Source organism: Lissotriton vulgaris, chromosome 1_1 (genome assembly GCF_964263255.1).
Source record: "Lissotriton vulgaris chromosome 1_1, aLisVul1.2, whole genome shotgun sequence".
Lineage (NCBI taxonomy): Eukaryota > Metazoa > Chordata > Amphibia > Caudata > Salamandridae > Lissotriton > Lissotriton vulgaris.
In genome coordinates this window covers 400,243,428-400,266,892 of record NC_141685.1, presented here as the reverse complement: position 1 = coordinate 400,266,892, position 23,465 = coordinate 400,243,428, and the positions used below count along the sequence as shown (strand labels likewise).

General features: G+C 47.1%; 1 protein-coding gene across 1 annotated transcript in view; it reads right to left on the bottom strand.

Moving 5' to 3' along the window:
- The window catches only part of LRRC42 (leucine rich repeat containing 42), a 173,592-nt gene that overhangs the window by 8,596 nt on the left and 141,531 nt on the right, over nt 1-23,465 (bottom strand). The window contains exons 6-7 of the mRNA XM_086952500.1: nt 18,216-18,329; nt 3,655-3,739 (exon numbers count right to left, since the gene is read on the bottom strand). Of these exons, the coding sequence (XP_086808626.1) occupies nt 3,655-3,739; nt 18,216-18,329 (199 nt within the window). The remainder of the gene's footprint in view (nt 1-3,654; nt 3,740-18,215; nt 18,330-23,465) is intronic.

The window sequence follows — 23,465 nt, the reverse complement described above, 5'->3', positions numbered from 1 at the left end:
AAAAGCGTCAGAGACCGTTACCATAATCTCAGTATTCCCCTTGTACCATCTTAGTATAGTAAATATAGTTGTGACGAAAAGAAAGACATCTGGCTTTTAAAAGAACTTTCTAGTGGGTTGAAAGGACTCTTCTGACATTCAAAGCCCTTTGGGGCCGTTGTGGAGCTTAAGCAAGCTATTGCCCAGAGTCACAGAGTGGGACCCATGATTAGATTAGGCACCGAGGCGAGAATTATCAGGTCTGAGGAAATTGAGCCCAAGACCCGCCGAGGCGGGAATTGAACCCTGGTCCCGGGCCAGACTACTGCATCAGGGTCTGCAGCTCTAACAATTTGAGCCACACTTCTCCACATACAAGAAGCATGGCTCCGTGAGCTGGCAGATAATGTGCCGGCAGAAGGCAGTTTTTCTTCTGCCTTTTTTCTTCTCAGGAGCCCTACTGTTGGGGTGATTTAGAGTGAATATTTATTGCTATTCTGTCAGAACGCTGGGTCTGTGTTCTGAAAAATGACATGTTGGTGCTTTGATCTCTTTGACCTACGTGTATGCAATGCTAATGTGCATTTACATATGATAATCCCATAAAGGCTTCTCACCATGGCAACACCAACCAACACACGCCATGTCTGTGAATCATCAGACCAATCATATTTATTTTCCGCGTTATAATGAATTTGTTTTTCAGTGCATAAATACCTCTACACCCTATCTAGTGCACATTTGTCGAAAAGTCTTCTTTCGGGTGAGTGACTATTGTTTTGGGTTCAGCTAGATAATATGCAAAAAATAAATTAACTCGTATAATGAAAGCCAAAAACGAATTTCACTTACCCTAAAGATCTTTCTGTGTATCAAATATTCTATTGGCTTATCATATTGCATGAGTCTTACGGGTGGTAAAAGGCCTTTCTAGTTTAAAAGTTATGACAGCTTTGTACTTCTGTTTACCCCCTTCGTAAGAAAAAATAAAACACACATCGCACATCGATGACGTCACATGTTTTTTTAGATGCCTTGCCTAAACATCGTAATGGTGCTGCGCAGCCCGGTCCAAACAACATTTCAGGAAGGATGACAACTTGCAACCTTCATCAAAGGCACTCAGCACATTTCCCAGAATCCTTCTGGCCCGTGTAAGCACCCATCCAATGCAGGACTATCAACCCCTGTCGGCAGATCTTTCAAACTAGAGAGGTACCGGCGTTGATTCACAAAGCATTTTATGCAGCGAAGTGTAACGCAGGTGCGCAAACAGCAACTCCGAGAACGTAACTTTTACATTTAGGAATTGAACTTCTGAATGCTGCAATAATAACAGTGTTACTGTTGGGTGGGACACCCTGAAAAACAGGAGAAGACTCACAAACTCAGAAGATTGTCGGTATCCACATAAATGCAGATTTGCTTCTGTTAAAGCATCATTTCCACCGGCGGTCGTTGGGAACTAACACCCTCATGTATATTACAGTTTTGGGTTAAGCAGTATCGCCAAAGGGAACAAGGTTTACAATCCCGGGCGGAAGTCAGGCAGGCCGGGGGCGGGACGTGAAGACACACCGGAAGCCCGGGCGGGCTCCCGTGAGGTGAGAGAGCCTCGCACGCACAGAAGGAAGAGACGGCCGCCGCCTGCAACGAGCCCTCGCCTGGAGACGAGTACCGGCGAGTGGGGGCCTTTGCTGAGCTGCGAGGGCGGGGGGCATGTGTGTGTGCCTGGGGCGGCGGGGGGCTCTGTATGTGTGTGAGCGTGTGTGTATGTGTCTTGGAGTCTGTGTGTATGCGTGCGTGTGTGTATGCGTGTGTGATGACTGCGGGGGGGGGGGGGGGGGGAAGAGAGTGTGTGCGAGCGAGTGTCTGTGTGTGTGTGTATGCGCATGTATGTGTGGGGATGTGCATGGCGTGGGAATTCTTGTGAATGTGGACGGAGCCGACGTGCGCGTGCACGAGGTCAAATCCACAAGTTAAAGCGCGTGGCACCCTCTTGTCCTAATCCCCCCCGAAGTCGATCACTATAGTTATCGAGCTGGACTGGAGCATCCTACGGATGCTTACTCCAGCTCGACCTAAAAATGCTTGTTTATAATGTGGGATGGGCAAGCAAGGACGGGAGGAGTGGATGGGGGTACAGACAGCAATGACAAATGAGAGGGGTCGGGAGCTGCAACATGGTGAAGGAATGGGTGGGAGGCTTGAAAATGTAGCACAGGGAAAAATAAGTAGCACCACGATCGCAGCGTGAGCAGTGAAAGGACACTGACCAGGAGGATTCAATCTGTGCTTGGTCCTTGCTCCAGAGAAGAAACAGGAAGTGACAATTGGCACACACCAGTCAATTAGGAGGCAACAAAGAAGAGTGCCAATGAAGCCAATGAATGGTAAGCAATAGACCGGCTCCGAGCCCTTTTTGTAAACAATAGTGTCTCACAAGGGAGAGCGCATGCGCTAGTGTATGGTTAACACATGCTCGACCCTAAAACAGAGTATCCACTGCAACAAGAGCACCAACGGACCATCAACAATGAACTTTAGGTTCTACCTTACTTTCTCTTTCAAAGAGTCTGATGATGCTATTCAAACCATGGAATATTTGTATTACCGTTTCAATACTACTGAAAACAACCTGTGATTCTCAGATAACAATTATCATCCAGCTTTCTCAGAATTCTGTACTAGGGGAATCTTGTTTTAAGTCCTCTTTACAGCCATATCTTTTTCGGGCAGTGCTCTCATCCGTAAGAGGGATGTCTCTGCAAAATGTTGCTAAGTCAGCGCAGAGGATCCTAAAGGCAGACATTTACACAGATACATACAACTCAAAGGGGAACTGCAGGCCCAAGCATCCAAATACCACTATTCCGGCTTGTCACCCCAACCCACCCGTAGGCAACACAATATTCTCACAGAGATACACCATTCATCCTTGCTTTTGTCGTTGTGAGCAATAATAGACCATGTCTGATGAATATTACTGTGGCGCGCCATACACACATCATTACTACAACCCCTTGGCAGGGGGCTTGTTATTAGTGTGAAAATCTAGCCTTTTGCACAGTGCTATACAAAGTTAGTGCAGGGTAATGCATCTGGCCCAAAGTTATTCAAATAAGAGTTTGAAGACCCCCCCCACAAATCTTGCTCCGTACATACTTCTGCTCCACCTAGCTTCCACAACAGAAAGCTATATCAGTGTTCATCAACCCCTGCTCCCTTCAAATGTAGTGCTTTTTGACAATACAATTGGTATGATTTTTTACACAATATGGCACTCAGCTATCTAGTTCCTGATTTCCCAACCCTGGGCCTTCCACATCAAATCTTCCTCAGTGTTCGTCTCCTATTTCCTCACTGCAGTGACCTTGCTACTTCCCTACTGCCCATCCTCTCCATTTCCAGGCTCCATCATATAGCTTAAGCAAAAACCCACACCGTTCAATGCAACTCACCTCTTCCCGGACAGCCCCTATTGTGAAGCCGAAAACCTTCTACCTCCATTCAAGTGCCTCTTCTCTAAAGGAACCAAGCTATCAAACTCCATCTTTCCTCTTCCATTCTCTCTACTCTTTCCAACTAGTAAACTCATTTAAGAATTTTTCTTAAACATGTCTTAGCAAATCTTTATTGTTGAAACACCTTTTAAGGGTTTACTTTACTACTTACAGAAATTCTGTGCAGCTCTTCTGTATTTCAGAGAATTTTTGGGCTTAACTGCTTCCGAAATGGCTTGATCCCATTGACGGACAACCTAGAAAGAGATAATGTCATGTTACTGCGAATTTCTTTTTTAACCATAATGTTCAAACAACCTACTGTCCATTTTTTTCTGTATGACTGGTTACTTTCGATGGATTAGAACATTGCTACCCTCGGTCTACACACAGGTATTTTTAGCAAATGAACTATCTAGATAATGTAATCATTTTCAAGATTTCCTGTGTGATGTAAATTCACTTTATTAGTTCACGGATCTTTTATATGATTCACAAGCACTTTATGACTGCTTTATTTAAATAATAACATGGTCTGAAGTAATGGGACAATTGAGCCAAGATTGCCAAGCTTGGCCGTAGTATGCATAAGCACTTTATTACGTCTCACTTAAACATCAATGTGGGTGTGTCAGAAAGACAAATTGAGAGGACAATGGACTATGACCACAACACATGTCTTTATTGTGCTTGTTGGTGTCTCGCTCAGGGCAATGGTTATGATAATGCTATGAATGTAATACTGCTCCTTTTTACTTCTGCTTTTAATCAAATGTAATGTAGTATTTTTTTATATATGTGCTTTTATGGCTATTTCTTGGCGAAATAATATTCTTTGATGATGACAATACATTTAGTGACTAGTTGATATGGCGGTTTATACAATTTCTGTGAATAGGAACATTAAAAGAAAATAAAATGATGCCCTTTTTTCTCTAGAACATAAAGAGTGAGCTCATACATAAATCTTTACTGTTTTCCATCTTTAAGCTTTTGCTTTCCCTCTTCAAAAGGCATTTTGGAAATTTTTAGGGCTGAGCCTGCGAAAGCATGCGTAAGCGAGACATTATCATTTACAAGTGTGTTGCAGAGTAACTCTTGCTTGCAGTCTTCCTAATTGGCTAGCTTAGGCGAAACATCCCTTCTGCGGTTTACTGTGGAGCACGGACAAGCACAGATTGATTCAACTTAATCAGTGTCCAGACGCTGCACCGACTTGATTGAAGTATTATTTCTTTCGCCCTTCACCTTCTGCTGCTCCATCCATAGCTCTTTTTTTCTTGGTTTTTCTTTTTTGCTGCAGTAGGCGTTGCCATGGGTCACTTTTGCTGACTCTTAATCATGTTATTACAACCATCACTTGAGGGGTCTGCGACGGCATGGGAAGGTCGCTTCCCCTTTCTTTGTCTCCGCGTTGGCAAATGATACTGGGGTGATAATAAAATCAATTGAAGGATTGTAATATCAACCTATTGTGTTAATAGTTGTACACTGAACATTTTGCAAAAGCAGTGGCACTGGAATTTTGTTCCAGGGTAGGGCCGAATTATGCTGGACTGCTGAATAATTTAAGAAATAAGATGAGGCCATTTATGCCACGCCACTCTAATCCACCCCACTCTGATCCTCGTTTCTCGAATTCATTCTAAACCACCTCACTCAAACCACTCCACTCCACTCTAATCCACTCTAATCCTCTATAATAGATTTGTCTACAAACCAATCTGCTCTAATCCACTCCAATAAACTTTAATCTACTTTGATCCAATCTACTCTGATATTCACTCCACTCCATTCCACTTCACTGTAATCTACTCCACTCCAATCTAATCCACTCCACTTTAAACCACCCCAATCCACTCTAATCTACACCAACCCACTCTAATCTACTCCAGTTCAATCTAAACCACTCCCATCCATGCTAAACCAGTCTACCCTAACCCACTCCACTATAATCCACTCTAATCTGCTGAAATCTATGCCACTCCAATCCAATCCACTCTACTCTAACCCAGACCACTCGATTCCAATCCTCTCAACTCTAATCAACTCTAATCCACTCCATTCCATTCCAATCCACTCTAACCCAGACCACTCCAATCCTCTCAACTCTAATCAACTTCAATCCAATTTACTGTAAACCACTCCAAGCCAAACCACCCTAATGCACACCGCTCCTTACTACTCTCATCTACTCCACTCCATTCTTACCAAGTCCACTCTGTTCCAATCCACTCCACTTCACTCGAATCCACTCCACTGCAAAGTACTCTAATCCAATCCACTCCACACCACTCTAATCCACTAGAATATGGACCAATCCACTCCATTCTAATCTACTCCACCCCACTTTACTATAAACGACTCCACTCTAATCTACTCGAATACGCTCCAATCCACACCACTCTAATCCATTCCAATCTACTCCACTGTAATTCACACCACTCTAATCCAATGTACTCCACTTTAATCCACACCAATCCACTTTAACCCAGTCTACTCCACCTAAACCTACTCCACTCTACCCCACTTTTCTATAATGCACTCCAATCCACTCCACTAAGTGGTCCACATGTCCAGACATGGGCCCATTGCACACGGTATCGGGTTCAACCATTGGCCTCTTTTTCTCAGGGAAAAGAAGCAGAAATAATCAGGAAAGGGGTTGCTGCGTGGTATGAGGGTAATATTTTTTGGAAAGTTGAACAGAAAATAGAATGTATCAGAAACAGAAGACCAGAGCTCTGATAGAACTGCCTAACACGTGAATTGCAGTAGAAATCTCTAGGTGGTCTGTAGGGCGAGTGGAATATAGATAGGATACAGTGTCTAAAAATGAATGCAAGGACTTAAAAAAAAATAGAAAAACATCAGACAAGTGTCTAGTGCTTGTGTCCAAGAGTTCTGCTCAAATTGCTTGCATTAAATAAATCATTCTGAAACCATGACCACTATAACAAAGTGAGACCAATTTAAGAGCTGCCTTCAAGGACAAGCCATATTTGCACACGCACATACAGTAAATATCAATGAAATGGCATGCAATAATTATATAACTGATGAAAAGAAGCAGGGACTACAAATTAAATAATTGAACTAGTCCATGTTGCAATTGCAGCAATGAAATGCCATCAAAAGTCCCCAAAGTTACTCATCCAAGTAGAGGTCAGAAATGTAATTCTATGTCAGGACCGGAGGCTTCAGATTATGCTATATCTTCCTTCGCTTTATTAACATAAAGAAACCACAGCAGCTTAGGAAAAGATATAATAAGAACAAAAAATGCTTTAAACATAAAGCATTAACGTAATGTTCAACAAAAAATCAACAACAACTCCCAAGAGTCTCCTTGTCATAATCATAGTCCACAGTCCTTTGTCACTGTTCATCATCCCTATATAACCGGACTTCCCATCATCTTCCTCCTCTTTCTTCGCTGCTCCCGCAGCCAGATAAGTGTTTTCTATTTTTGTCTTCTTTATTGTACTTGATTGTCTTGCGGTCTTTGGGGACTCCTTGTGTGGTTTATTCCCTTTCAGAGTCCCCTAGTTGCGGGAACGTTCTTCGTTCCTACGCGACTTTATTCCCACTCGTGTGCGGTGTGTACATAGACCGCAAGGGGGCGGCCTGTCGTCTCGCCGACCCTCCGGCGCGCCTCCGCAGTATGAGGAGCCGCGCCGTGGGGTCTGCTTGCGCAGGGGCCGACCCTCGCGTACCCCTCTGACACCTGGTGATCCGGGTCTGTACTTTCACAATTTGACGCCCTCTGGGGCCTGTATAGCGGTTTCGACCGCGTGGATCGCCTTCGGGCGAGATCTGTGCACCTCTTTAAACAGTGTGTGGCCTAGCGCGCTTGAGGGGTACGTAGACCCGGTCCCGGCGAGGAGGGTCTGCGCGCTTGGGGGTTGGTGCAGCCCACCTGCCACGTCAGCTGGCCCAAAACGTGATCGCAGCCGCTGAGCCTGCCCACATTTGAGAACTTTCTCGGTTGCCGCCCTCTGGGGTGCCCCGCATTTGCCCTTGGTTCCGACATGGAAGGGGAGTATGAGGAGGAGGCCTGCCCCTATCTGCAGGATGATGAGTTTTATCAGGCGGTGGACAGCTCCATCTATCGCTGTGTGACGGAGGTGGTGGGGCCCATGGAGGACCGCCTCTCGGCCCGCATCGTGGAGGAGTGTGCCAAGCTGGCGGCGGCGCAGGGGCCGCCGCCCCCCGTGCTCCCGGGGACGTCCGGCGGGTTGCCACCCGCTCCGAAGAGACCCCGGAGTGAGGGGCCTTCATCGGAGTCTCAGGGCGTGGATAAGGACGCCTTCGAGCGTCTTCGTGACGCCTTCTTGGCCAAAGCGACGGCGGTGCCTCCGACGCCCTTGGTGGACCCTGGCACTTCGGGCGGTCTGTCAACGGCGCCCGCTTCCCCGATCTACGATTCTCCGGACACGGATGACGACGGGGGAGTCGACCCGATCTTGGCTCCCGGCGCCTTCGGGAAAGGAAATGCCCCGAGATGAGTCGGGCATGCTGGACCCGGACGAGATTGTCCACCCCCGATCCGCGGCCTGGGCCCCGGGGGAGACGGTGGCGAAGTTCGTTGCGGGCCGGCTGCGCAAGCCCCTGGAGAAGGAAGCGAGGGGTTGCCTGCGCGGGGAATGTCCGCGGCCTACTCTGGAGGGGAAGGTGGCTATGACCCCAGAATTGGACCCCAAGATGGCCACCTTCCTGGCGAAGTTCATGAAAGACCCCAGGAAGGGGATCGATCGGTCCTGGCGGGCCTGCCAGGACAAGCTGTTGGATGCGGTCGGGCCCGCCACGAAGATCCTCGACATGGCGGAGGAGGCTCGAGCAAATGGCACCGCCATTTCACCGGAGGTGCTCTCCAACTGGGCCCAGAGGGTGATCGTCTTCTTGGGCAACGCCAACTGTGCCCTGTCCACGGAGCGACGGCGGTCGCTCCTTATTAAACTGGATCCGAAGCTGGGGGACCTGGCCTCGTCGGAGGCGGGTGCAGTGGCCCAGGGTGGCCTCTTCGGTGAACCTTTCATCCGCGAACTGGGAAAGTTCATGAACACGTTCACGTCGCTGGACAAGGCCCAGTCCAGCATCAAGAAGGTGTTTCACCAGCGTTTTTCTGGAGGGGCCGGTCGCGGCAGGGGCCGCGCGATCGGCCGTGGTCAGCAGACCAACAACCGTGGACAAGGCTCCGGAAGAGGTCAGTACCAGACCTCGGCCAACTACACCAATTTCTACCCCACGAGGGGACAACGCTATGGTGGAAGAGGATTCCAGAAGAAGTCCGGACAGGGACATGCCCCCGGTGAGTGTTCTTTGCTTGGATCAGGTTCCGATTGGGGGGCGGCTGGCAAGCTTTTACGGGGAGTGGGAGTTGCTCACTGCCGATGCTTGGGTTTTGCAAACTGTGAGAGGTTTCCATATAGAATTTCACGACCAGCCAACTCAGGTGAGGCCCCCGCGCCCAATGGTTTTCTCAGATTCCGACGCGCGATTGATAGACGGGGAGGTCTCGGACTTGCTGCGCAAGGGAGCCATCCGCCTATCAACGCGCCACCCGCATGGGTTCCTCAGCAACGTCTTCTTGGTAGACAAGACGGATGGGGGCAAGAGGCCTGTGATCAACCTCAAGGAATTCAATGGGTGGTTGGTCTACCGTCACTTCAAGATGGAGGGGATCCACCTCGCGCGGGACGTGCTCCTCCCTCGGGATTGGATGGTGCGACTGGATCTCAAAGATGCCTACTTGGTCGTTCCCATCCACCCCCCTCATCGTCGTTTCCTACAATTCCTGTGGGACGGCAAGGTGTTCGAATTCACCGCCCTGCCGTTCGGTCTTTCTTCGGCACCGTGGTGCTTCACGAAGGTCCTTCACCCGGTGGTGGAGTTTCTCAGAAGCCAGGGAGTCCGTATGATAGTGTACCTGGACGACATCCTCCTCATGGGACAGTGCCCAGAGGTGCTGGCGGGACAGCTGCGTCAGGCTGTCGGCCTGCTTCAGAGGCTGGGGTTCGTTGTCAACGGCTCCAAGTCGGTCTTGGTTCCCACTCAGCAGATCACCTTTTTAGGTTTCGTGGTGGATTCGGTTCAGGCGGTCTTGAGCCTACCGAGTCGGAAGGTCGCAAAGATACGACACCTGCTTCGGCAGACGATCGCAAAGGATCGTACGTCACTGCGTCATGTCGCCAAGGTGGTAGGCCTCCTATCGTCCTCCATTCAGGCGATTTTCCCCGGCCCGCTGCACTACAGGGCTCTTCAGCGCCTGAAGGCACAGCATTTGCGCCGTGGGATGTGTTACGACCAGTGGGTTCCCCTCACGGACGAAGTGAAGGAGGAAATGTCATGGTGGCTGTCTCACATGGAGGCATGGAATGGGCGAGCGATCTTCGGGTCGGCCCCGGACTTGGTCATAGAATCCGACGCCAGCAGGTCGGGCTGGGGCGCCCGGTGCGGGGATTTTTCCACCGGCGGCGCCTGGTCGTCAGAAGAACAACAATTGCATATCAATTGTCTGGAGCTCCTGGCGGGCTCCTTCGCGGTTCGCTGTTGGACCAAGGATTCGGTCAAGGCTTGTGTCCTGCTCCGAATGGACAATGTTTCGGCGGTCCGATATGTGAACCACCTGGGAGGTCCTCGGTCCCGCGCCTTGGCGGATTTAGCGAAGGACTTCTGGGATTATTGCCTGTCTCGTCACATTGCGGTGACGGCGGAGTATCTGCCAGGCCAGTCCAATCAAGTAGCGGATTGGCACTCTCGACATCTCAGGGATGCCAGCCAGTGGAAACTGGATCCGGGAGTCTTCCGGTGGCTACACTCCCTTTGGGGCCCCTTCTCGGTGGACCTCTTCGCGTCCCGTCTCGACCACCAGCTGCCGCGGTTCTACAGCTGGAGGCCGGACCCTCTGGCGGAGGCCACGGACGCGTTCTTGCAGGATTGGAGTCGGGAACAGCCGTTTGCGTTTCCCCCGTTCTCCATGATCATGCGAACGGCGGCTCAAATACGCCGCCAGGGTGCGGACCTGGTGTTGGTTACGCCGCTGTGGAGGTCTCAAGTATGGTTTCCGGTTCTTCTGGAACTTTCCTGGGATTTTCCAATCCTACTCCCCCTGTTTCCTCTGCTCCTGACGAGCCCGGATCAGGAACCTCACCCTCTCGTCATGCAGAACACTCTCCGCCTCGTGGCATGGAGGCTCTCAGGAGACGCTGGACGCTCCCGGGCCTTTCGGGATCAGCTGAGCACTTGCTCTCCAAGGCATGGGCCGATAGTACGACGAAGCGTTACAGATCCGCTTGGCTTAAGTGGCTGCGTTGGTGTTTACGAAGGGATTTGGATCCCATGGTCGCCGGCCTTGTTCCCGTGCTGAATTTCCTGGCCCATTTGGCCGATAAGGGTTTAGCGTACAGAACGATCAATGCTATCCGGTCGGCGATTTCTGCGGGCCATGATAACATCGATGGCCATCCGGTAGGGGAACACCCTTTTGTGTGCCGGCTTCTGCGAGCGGTTCGCCTCGCACTGCCGCCAGAACCCAGGTACTCCGTCCTTTGGGACGTCAATTTGGTTCTGAATCTGTTCCTGTCGTGGCCAGCGAATTCTTATCTGTCTCTTAAGGAGCTTTCGGCGAAATTAGCCATGTTGTTATGTCTGGTCTCTTGTAGGCGCGTCTCGGACGTGCGCGCGCTGGATGTTTCTGCACGCATTTTTTCCCCGGATGGGGTTACTTTTACGGTGGGCCGACGCACTAAGACGTCGTCGCGTTCCATTTCTTATCCAGCCTTTACTGACACTCCTAAGTTGTGTGTCGTGCAATGCCTCAAAGCATATGAGGACCTGACCTTGGATCTGCGCCCTCCGGGCGAGCGTCAGTTGTTGATTGCCCTGCGGAAGCCACACAAAGCTGTCTCCTCCCCCACTATTGCTCGGTGGGTGCGTTGGGTCATGCAGGAAGCGGGCATCAATACTTCTCTCTTTGGAGCACACTCCGCCAGGGGGGCCATGGCCTCTAAGGCGTTCTCGGTGGGTGCTCGTCTGGAGGACCTTATGCGTGCGGCGGACTGGTCCTCGGATTCCACCTTCAAGAGGTTTTATTTTAAGCCAGTGGTGGATGTAGCTCAGTTGGTGGTAAGTAAGCTTTAAACTAGCATAATCTGAAGCCTCCGGTCCTGACATAGATTCGAAATTTGCCTAGCTTACGTAACGGTAAGTTTCAATTCTATTAAGGACACGGAGGCGAGGATTATCCCGCCCGGACTACGGTGGTGTCTCTACCCACCCGTATGGCAGTAAGTAAAGCGTTTTCCTTTACGTTGTCTATACTGTGTTGTTCACTGTATGCTCCTCGCCTTGTTGTAACTTTTTCCTGGGCCACCTCGCTGATGCTGTTCCTTTTTTGGCAGGCAACGACGGGGCTAAACAGGACCAATGAGGCTTAGCGTGATCTGCGCGAAGAAAGAGGAGGAAGATGATGGGAAGTCCGGTTATATAGGGATGATGAACAGTGACAAAGGACTGTGGACTATGATTATGACAAGGAGACTCTTGGGAGTTGTTGTTGATTTTTTGTTGAACATTACGTTAATGCTTTATGTTTAAAGCATTTTTTGTTCTTATTATATCTTTTCCTAAGCTGCTGTGGTTTCTTTATGTTAATAAAGCGAAGGAAGATATAGCATAATCCTCGCCTCCGTGTCCTTAATAGAATTGAAACTTACCGTTACGTAAGCTAGGCAAATTTCGATTGAACCCTAAAGCTATTTGTAACACAATACATTTCTTCAACATATTCAAGTGCATGTGTGTAAAAATCTGTATTGGTAAAAATGAAGGTAAAATCAAAATACGTTGAATGAACATTAAATCACTATATATAATATAAAGGCAATTCATCAGAGGCCATACAGTTTTTTTTAAACCATCTTTATTAGATTTTATTAAAAAGTTACAGTGATCACATCAGTTGGTGCTGACATATGTACAACAATAGTTCAGATAACATGCCACCAAGCCCCATATCGGCGAATCCATATGTATAATGAGTAGGAAATATCTGTTCCAACAACATAACCGCTATAACTATATGCAAGCCCATGTACAGCTGCAGTCAAATTTGAACATATGAATTATACCTTTTCCTATTGCACAGTCTACCCCAAAGAACCCTAGTGGCGCATTCAGTCTGGATTTTACTTGCCAAGAACATCTCAAAGTGTGTCATCATTGCGCCCCAACAACGCCATGGGGTGGACTTCACACCTATAAGGAGTCAGATAGGCTCTGTTGTTGTGTGCTAATCCATCTGAAGGGATGGGATTGTCCTATGGCTCCTCAAGGGCAGCCATCAATTCCTTTCAGTCTGATGCTTCGCACTCTTTCGGAGCCCTCACATCAGTGGCGTAGCAACACTTTTTGGGGGGCAGCAGTGAGGTGAACAATTTCTGCAAGAGCAAGGTAAGTGTTTTTATTTTTTATTTTCTCTCGTCGGTCGACTACCCCATCCCCGCTCTTACCTGCACCGGCCGTAACTAGGCGGCAAACTCAGGGACCGCCCGGGCGGCAAAAGCTACTGATATGTCACTGCCCGCACCTCTTCACATTGTATTGCTGTGGCCTCAGCTTTGCCCCACTTTAGCATCATCACCCGCCAGCATGCTACCCCTGGCACCGCAGTAGCCTTCCAGTACATAGCTATTAGTGTGCGCCCCAGAAATAGTGCCAAATTGATGACGGGGTTGTGGCCCCCCCTAGTCCTGCTGCACTTGTCAAGGCTTACTACACTCCCAGTAATGCAGTCAAGGTCAGTGCCACCTGTTGTAGTGGCCAATATATTAGTTACTTCTGTCCAAAGGTTGCGGCCCATCTGGCAGCTCCAAAACATGTGGAGAAGATCCACCCCAGCCGTCTGGCCGTGTGGGCAAGCTGATTAAGCTGTGGGATAGATTCTGTGAAGCCTGGCTGGGGTGAAGTATGCCCTATGTAGAATATGGTGTTGGATATATTGGAGGCAGGTGTTTCAGGAAACCTTCTGAGGCTATTGCACTATTCTGGCCCATTTCTTACAGGTTAAAGCACCCTCTCAGGCCTGTGTAAGGGGTCCTATAGTATGTGAATTTGTGCTTTGGTCAATCAGAAAATCAGCCGACAACCTTCGCCCATCATGTGCAAGGTAAATATCAGTGGCTGTAGGTCAGGCACAAACTGACAGAAAACTGACACAATATGAATCAACAAAAGTTCCAGGTTCTGGAAAAGATACAAAAAAATTGTTACAGGTACAATAATATGTCTGCTCTACAAAAAGAAATTTTTTGGTCCAAAAGCTATAAATGCTACCTGCCAAAAGGCTCTATAATTACATTGAAACTTCTTGCGTCTTATCAATCAATCAATCATAGGCATTTATAGAGCGCTCTACTTACCCGGAGGGTCTCAAGGCGCTAGGGGGGGGGGGGGGGGGGGCTGCTGCTACCCGAACAGCCAGGTCTTGAGCTTCTTCCTGAAGGCGAGGTAGTCTTGGGTCAGGCGCAGGTCGGGAGGGAGGGAGTTCCAGGTCTTGGCGGCCAGGTAGGAGAAGGACCTTCCTCCTGTTGTCGTTCTTCGGATGCGGGGGACGGCGGCGAGGGCGTGACTGGCTGATCGGAGGTGTCGTTTGGGAGCGTAGAAGTTGATGCGGTTGTTGAGGTAGCTCGGGCCTTGGTCGTGAAGAGCTTTGTGTGCGTGGGTAAGGAGACGGAAGGTGATTCTCTTGTTGACCGGGAGCCAGTGCAGGTCTTTTAGGTGTCCGGAGATGTGGCTGTGTCGTGGGATGTCGAGGATGAGTCTGGCTGAGGCGTTCTGGATCCGTTGGAGTCTCTTCTGTAGCTTGGCGGTAGTTCCGGCGTAGAGGGCGTTGCCGTAGTCCAGTCGGCTGGTGACGAGTGCCTGGGTGACAGTCTTCCTGGTCTCGGTGGGGATCCACCGGAAGATCTTCCGTAGCATGCGCAGGGTGTTGAAGCATGACGAGGAGACAGCGTTGACTTGCTTGGTCATGGAGAGGGAGGAGTCCAGGATGAAGCCCAGGTTGCGTGCGTGGTCTGTCGGTTTGGGTGCGGTGCCCAGGGCGGGGGGCCACCAGGAGTCGTCCCAGGCGGAAGGCGAGGATCCCAGGATGAGGACTTCCGTCTTGTCCGAGTTCAGCTTCAGGCGGCTGGTCGACATCCACTCGGCTACCTCTTTCATTCCTTCGTGAAGGTTGGCTCTGGCGGCGGCGGGGTTGTTGGTCAGGGAGAGGATGAGCTGGGTATCGTCTGCGTAGGAGATGATGTTGAGGTTGTGTTGGCGTGCGATGGCCGCGAGGGGGCTCATGTAGACGTTGAAGAGGGTTGGGCTCAGCGAGGATCCTTGGGGGACGCCGCAGATGACTTCGGTGGCCTCTGACTTGTACGGTGGTAGACGGACTCTCTGTGTTCTTCCGTCGAGGAAGGAGATGATCCATTCCAGCGCCTTCTCCTGGATTCCAACGTTGCTGAGGCGCTGCACTAGGGTGCGGTGGCAGACGGTGTCGAAGGCCGCGGAGAGGTCTAGTAGGATGAGGGCCGCTGTATCTCCGTTGTCCATCAGGGTTCGGATGTCATCGGTGGCAGCGATGAGGGCGGTCTCGGTGCTGTGGTTGGCTCGGAAGCCAGACTGTGAGGGGTCGAGGGATCCGTTCGTCTCGAGGAAGGCGGCCAGCTGCTTGTTGACGGTCTTCTCGATGACTTTGGCTGGGAACGGGAGCAGCGAGATGGGGCGGTAATTCTTGAGTTCTTATAAATTAGAGTTGGTTATTAACAGTGAGGGGCCTGCTACTCTGTTACAGTTTCTCTAAATTATGATAAGGTGGCTTATGAATTTTAGAGGACTCTTTTAGGTTTCTTTTTAAATTGTTTTCCTCTAAAGTTGCACCGTGACATTTGTTTACATATGCATCTATATTTATACAGTATTGTTATCCTGTTATCCTCCGATATCTTCAAAGGAGTATGACAACCACAGTGACTAAGTTTAGGAACATGATGGTCCATCTATTTCTGCAATTGAATTATTCCTTCTGGGCAGGAATCTCTAGGAGAGTCTGACAATTACATTGCTGGATACCAGGGTCATATTGTAACCAACCATCACTTATCCTTAGATTTGAAAACAAAGGAGCAGGCTAGTTTGTTGGTAATGCTAGATCTATTGGTGGCATTTTATTTATTCAATTCTTCTCAGACTTTCCTCTGTTGCTCAGGCCGACAAACATGCCTGTGACTCGTTCACGTCGTTCCTCTCTCACTCTCAAAAAGCCCAAGAGAAATAGGAAGCCTCGAAGCAAGAGATGTGTTTCAAATTTAACACCACAAAGACAGAGGTAATTATGCTCAGGGCCAAAAGTAGATTTACCCTATTGTGAATCCCATTCCTGAAAATCCATTTGGCCCCTTTCATCAAGGTCAAAAATCTTGTGATTATTTCTGCAACTGACATGACCCTATCCCCCTTAAGTTAGCTTTGTAGTAAGCAGTTCCTACCATCCCCATGGTAACTGAGAACTCCATGCCTGTCTCACATACAGCCCGATAGGCGTGGCCATTAACTCAAGACTGTAGACCTGCAACTCTCTAAGCAGGGACTTCCGCAGGGCAGGCCAATCATCTGCACAGGGTACAAAATACCAGCATATGCTTGCCCTCCACCAGCTCCTACACCATTTTAGGATTAACTTCAAAGAGGCTTGTGTGATGTTCAAATGCAAGAATAACTTTGACCCCTCTCGCTCATCACATTTCTACCCAAGCACCTCATAGTTGAGCACATAACTTGCTCTCATTCCCAAGGGTCAAACTTACATTCAATGACTGGAAGGGCGTTTCTGTACTAAGTCCCCCTCTTTGGAATTCACTACCAGCTCACATCAGGCCTATGATTAACTGTGTTGCCTTCCGTACTGCTCTAGAAACAAGCCTATTTTAAGTATTCCCAATGACCAGGTTCTAGAGACCATCTGCTTGAGTAGTGAGCGCCATACTAGTGGCATTATTGAAAGACCGGTTATCCAGTTAATTTTCATGACTTACATTATTTGCAAACTATGTGGGACCTGCTAATGAGGAAATAAGTGCATGCATGCCTCAGCTAAACATGCTCCTCTATAGGGCCCCTTAGTCTGATATTAGGTCCCATTATGTGGCATCACTGCAGAAGATGATAGGACAAATCCATGCAATTCCACTGGATCAAGAAAGACTTAAGGCTCAAGCAATGGCTTAGGAATGTTAAATACAATTTTATCACATGAGGACTACCATGGCTCAGACCCTCTGCCATACGCTAGAAAGTTAAAAAAAAAATATATGGACTCAAATTTCTTAGGCATCATATTCTTTGAAACCCACAAATGTGTTGAAATATAAAAGAAGGACAAGGAGTGTGTTAAAATGGTTAATTTAGAGAAAACGGGAACAACGTTTAGAAGTAGCAACTTGGCTGGAGGACAGCTGCCAAGTTCCAGCATGGATATGTAAGCAGTTTTTCGATACAATGAAACTGGGCTAAGAAGCAGGTCAATTTAATTGTCAGCAGAATAGTTACTTGACCTGCAGACCAAGCAAGTGTATCCGCAAAGCTGGAATTCCAGCTACGGTCAGGAGTCAGTAAGGGGTGTGCCATTTCCATGGCTAGGGTATGGCAGATGTGGATCTCTTTAGGCTATTAAATACATAAAATGCCACAACATCAGATGCAGACTTCGCAATGTACACTGATGGGCAATTCTTGTCAGAGGAAATTTCTTTACACCTTTTTCCCTAATGATTTGGCTAGGCAAGACATCGAGGGTGAACGTATGCCAGAGTCCAGAATAAAAAATTTCTGGTTAAAGAGACAAAAGTCCATTATGTCAATGTAAAATCTAGTTTCAAGACTTCAACCACTACTATAAATCTAGAGTGAACAAATTGAGGTTTATTTTTAACAAAGAATGAGATAACAACCTAGTTAGAAAGTACAAGCACAGCAGATTGTCATGTGGCGGGTGCAATAAAAAAGAAAACAGATGCCAATTGTTTGCTAGACTTATAGACTTGAAGTGTATTCATGTATATTGTAAGAGAAATGTCTTAGTCGAACAGAAGTATATTTCCTGATATAATTCCACCGGGATTAGGTGACCAAGGAAGATTGGATTACCATATTACTTACATATGGCACTGGACACCATGTCTTATATCGCTAATGAAATGTACATGTCACAAAAAATTACATATTTAAAGAAGCTAGGAATAACTTCATATAAATCTGAAAATCAAGATGAGCTACAAAAAAGCATACCATCCTACAACTATAGAATATGTACATTACATTTTGTTATTGGATCCATTTCCTACAGCATCCAATAATGTATCAACTGAGAAGTTGCAGCGGCACCATAAAGAACTTGAACTTTAAAATTGAAGCTTGCTGCACAACATTTCTTTACTAAAAAAAACCAAAATGTGGGGCTTTTCCATGGACTGTAAAAGACCATAAAACAAAAATATGGCAAAATCCATTTTAGACAAATTGAAACTTCCAATATTTTTACATTGGAATATATAAAAAGACAATATAATTTGTCCTTCTGGCAAGTATGATCATGCTGAATATACAATTTTCAAAACACTTGCTACAGTAAAAGAGATGAGACAATCTTGAAGAGAAAATGTGATATGACAAATAGTTAACTACCAGTACCTGTTCCGCCCATCCTTGAGTATTGCATGTTGCATGATCAAATTCTTTCAAAGGATCTTCAGACAGAACAAGGCCCGATTGGTCAGTAAATCTTTGAATAACTGCTTTTCTGTCCTGTGAAGACAATTAATCAATTAAGTTTGCATGCAATCAGGAGTGTCTTAGTGTCTTAAGCAGCGAGGTTGTTCTGTCTTGTGGAAAAAACAAAGGCTTAGAGGTCCACAACTCTTACACCCAAGAATGTATACTTACGAGTTATAATGTTTTGCTGTTGATCAAATGAGTGAGCTATGTATATTATTGGTTCTGATAAACTCCAATCTTTTTCAAATTTGTCTTCTCTGATGTCTACTGCAAAAACACACACAGGTGCACCTGGCAATTGGGCTTTAAATGCATGCATGATCATACCATTGACAGTTACTTATGAACCTTTATCCTATCCTATGGTTTGTTTTAATAACTTATTATGGATTAACTAGGCAGCAACTCTGAATTAGTCCACATTAAATGTCAAAAGCACAGACTTCTGAGAAGTCTCTAATTATGTGTCTAACAGAGAGGATCTTTCAGAAGTCAGAGTAACTAATCTGCTTTCTTAACAAGGTGACACAAATTTACCAGCTTATACTTGTTATATGGACCTGGTTTTACGGGCTTACATCCAAATTGGTTCTAATGTATGATGTGGGGAATTACTTGCCTCTCAAAAAGCTGTGTCAAAATCATTACCAGGATCTTACAACCTCTGCTGATTAGTAATATGAGTGTAGGGTTCCCAAACTCAGTAGGTAAATTGGCTTTTTTAAAATAATATAGAGATAATGCAAATCTCAATGTTTAGCCGTCTCTTCCACGAAATCAAATTCCAATACTGCATGAAGCAAAATTATTGCCATGGATGGTAGAATTATATTTTTTAAAAAAACTGGTGACAGCTCCTCCGAGGCAAGTACTTTTCCAATATGAAAAGAGCAGGTAGCAGCTTGGATTATTCCAAGTAATATTTATTTCTCTAGTTGCTAGCTATATTCAACAAGTATTCTTTAAAGGTATAGCATGGAGAAGAACATTTGGTATTATCCTCTGTTCATTCACAAATTCATAAACCCCCTCCCAACACATGACTACTTGGGACTTGTTTGGAAATGCTTTCACCTTTTATCTGAATCACCGTAATGGAGTTCGACAGCTAAACTGATAATCCAAAGGTTTACCTTACGAGTTGTGTTAACGGTTACTGTTGGTAATGGTTGCAGGCCATGCTTTGAGGGTACTGGGTGCGGATTACTGAACACAGTATGTATCCAGAAGCATAGGCCATGTTAAGTGGGTACTGACGGCTGAGGCACAAGGTGCAGAACAAGGCTAAAGGCCACCGTCTGTGCAGAGTGACCCCTGAGATCGTGGCAAATAGATGTATATGTCAAAACGTGAACAAAGGCACCTGTTTACAAATATAACCCAATACATTTAGGTGTAATGAAGATCTGAGTCTATCATATCATAAAATGCTTCTCTTGCTAAAGGGATATGGGCCCTTTCTTAAATAGCACCCGAGCAACTGCACTTGAACTTCTGCCATGATCTAACGGTGTAACCCAAGAAACACACCAATCAGATCCATTCCTGCGTATTTGTGGTGCAATATTAACATTGATCATCAAAGTAGAATAAAGATACCCTTAAGCTGAATTTCCAACACTGGCCTTAATACTCTACTGTTCAAGCATGATTTTGGCATTCAGCTAAAACTTAATAAATATATATTAAGAGTCATTCTAGCATATATTTTGTCAGCAAACGGTTATAAAGCAATAGACTCAGGATGTTTGCAGAGCCGATTACTTGAACTACATCTTAAAGTCCAGAATATTTTAGGTTCTCTAAGAAATTCATCTACTGGGTTTCATTTATTTTTTAATAGGCTCGGTTTCCTTGCTCAAAATTAAGAACCAACAAAGTCAATAGGTCTCACAATTTTAAATAACTATGTCAAAGATAGTTGGTCCCACTTAAAAATAACAATGAAAGTCTGACCTATTAGTTTTGCTGAAGTTACTACAGATCCTGCAAATCAGACACAAGTTCTTCCTGTAGCAGGACTTATCAGTTATCAGAGATCCAAAGAGTCCGATACAACTCCTTTCCTGCAGTAGGCTGTAATACCGTAGGTCATTACTAAGGGTCACTGTAGAAGTTACTTACCTTTTTCATACACTTTCTGGTGAATACTTTATCTACCCACAGATTCCTCACCTTCAGAATTCTCCCCAGGCTTGATCTGGAAACATTTCATAGCAGTCATCAGGTAAGGAGCTAGGTGGCACCAATGTCAGTTTCATAGGTTGACTCTTTCTGTGCAGTGGGATACAGAGCACAAAACAACTTGAGGTACCAGTGTTCAGAGCTCTAATTTGGGACCTTTTTAGATTGAAAACAAGACCATTGCACAGAATGGGGAGGCAGGAGGGCAGTGAGGAGTCTGAAGTTGCATAGAGTAAATGCCCGAAAGAGCGATACCAAATTCTAACAGCAGATTTCTCACATGTAGACTAAATACAACAGCAGTGCTTTGCAAGGCGAAGGGTCTATGGAGTGGGCTCAGACCAAAACGTCTTGCAGGGCCAAACGGGCGAAATGCTCTTCCTGCTGGACCGGACTGTCAAGGCAGTGGCAAATCGGCTTGATTCCAAACACTAAAGGCATATCTTGTGCGGGTCCTTACTGACATCTGTTTTCAACAGTAGTGGCATGGTTTGAACCCCGTTGCTTAAGGTGGAAACATTGTTCCCTTGCACACTGGATTTCATGATTTGAAAGTCATCGAATAACTGATAAGAGGACACGGAGTCGCAGATCCGTGTTTGATTGCATGGAAAGAAAGTAACGAATAGTTTCTTACCTGTCGGTGTAGTTTTGCAGCTTGAAGATCTTTCTGGATTCACTATGCTGTGCATATTCCGCGGTCTTGTGGTTGGGTCCGGATTCGTAGTCTTTTCTTTGTTTTTTTTGTTTTGTAGCCTCGTGGGCGTCGGCGTCACACTTCCTCGGGTGCATTTCCGGTGACGTCGGCATGCTTCCTGCGGAGGCTCCCACTCTTGGGCGCCATCTTCGGATTCTTTTTTCCGTGTTTCTTTCGTTTCCGAAGTGATGGCAATGTTCTATTTAGGTGAAATTTTTAACCGCTTTGTACTTAAAGTCCTTTCTACTTTTTTTTTTAACCACCTCTTCCCTCTCCAGCCTCATCTTTCTGGCGGAGGTGGGTGGGTTCGGTAGTGAATCCAGAAAGATCTTCAAGCTGCAAAACTACACCGACAGGTAAGAAACTATTCGTTTTGCAGCGTGAATCTTTCTGGATTCACTATGCTGTGCATAGATTTTGTAGCGGTTTCTCATTTCTGTGGCGGCTGGGTGGAAGATGAGCGTTGGTTATTGAATATGTGCTGGAGCACCCTTTGTCCGACTTGTGCTTCCTTGTTCATCTGAATATCCACGCAGTAGTGCTTCGTGAACGTGTGCACCGAAGCCCATGTTGCCGCCAGGCATATGTCTTGTATGGGTGTGTTAGCCAGGAAGGCTATTGTAGCACCCTTTTTCCTAGTGGAGTGGGCACATGCCCCTTCTGCTAGTTCTTGCCCTGCCCTTTTGTGGCAGAGTTGAATTGTTTGTGCGATCCATCGTGCAATAGTGTTTTTGGTTACTGCCTTGCCCATTAAACTGTTGGCGAATGACACAAAGAACTGTTTTGTTTTCCTGTGTCCCCTCAATGTAGTGCATGACCGCCCTTCTGGCGTCTAGGGTGTGCAGAGCTCGCTCTGCGCTAGTGGTTGGTTTTTGGAAAAAACTCGGTATCTGTATGGACTGGTTCATGTGGAATTTGGACACCACCTTTGGCATGAAGTGTGGGTCGGTCCTCATCACAACCCTATCATTGTGTATTTGTATGTAGGGTTCCTGTAGCGTTAGCGCTTGAAGCTCGCTTACTCTGCGTAAGGACGTTATTGCAACCAGGAAAGCTGTTTTCATAGTTAGCATTTTTAGGGAGGCCTTGTGAAGTGGTTCAAAGGGCTCCTTCATGAGTTCTGTTAGGACTATGTTCAAGTTCCATGCCGGTGGCGGCACACGCTTGGGTGGTGCGATCCTTTTCGCTCCTTCCAGGAACCTCTTCACAACCTGTGATGTGAAGAAACTCCTGCCCATCTCACCCCTTGTGTAGGCGACTATCGCTGCCAAGTGAACTCTCAAGGAGGACGAGCTGAGGTTCTTTTCCAGTAAGTGCATCAGGTATTTTAGCACTGTGGAGTCCTCCTTCATTTTATTGTGAAGCCTTTCTTTCCTGCACCACATCATGAATCTTTTCCATTTTGCAACATAGCACTTCCGTGTGCTGGGCCTTCGTGCCAACCCGAAGGACCCCGAGGGTGCTTTCTGGCAGTCTCAAATGTGTGAACTCTATGTCCTCAGGAGCCATGCCACTAGGCTCAGGCTCTCTGGCTCTGGGTGCAGTACCTCTCCGTTGTGCATGGAGAGCAGGTCTTTTCTCCTGCCGAATCTGTGGGGTGCACTCTGTGTCATCTCCATGATCTGCGAGTACCATGTCTGCCTGGCCCACTGTGGCGCGACCAGTATCAGGGTCATGTTGCTCGCTCTGCACTTGCTCAGTACTCTGTGCATCAGTGGTATCGGGGGAAAAGCGTAAGCAAATATCCCGGACCAATCTATCCATAGGGCATTCCCCAGGGACCCCTCTTCGGGTTGTCTGGATGCGAAGTTTTGGCATTTTGCATTCTGGCGTGTTGCAAACAGGTCCACTGATGGCGTTCCCCACCTGTTGAACAACCACCTTGTCTCCTGTGCATTGAGCTCCCACTCGTGGGATGCCGATGTCTGTCTGCTGAGCCAGTCTGCTTGAATGTTCTCCTTCCCTGGTAGGTGTATGGCTATCAGGTCTATCCTGAGGGGGATGGCCCATCTCCATATCTCCTGCGCCAGCGTTGAAAGCGTGGTTGACTGTGTTCCACCCTGCTTGTTGATGTAGAACATCGCTGTGGTGTTGTCTGTCTGTAGTAACACCTTGTGCTTGTACTGTCTTGTTTGGAAGGCTTTCAGTGCAAGGAAGATTGTCTTCAATTCTAGGTAATTGATGTGCTTTGTCGCATCTGTTGGTGTCCACAGTCCCCTCACTTTGAGTTCCTCCATGTGAGCGCCCCATCCCTTCAGGGATGCGTCTGTGGTGATGGTCACTGT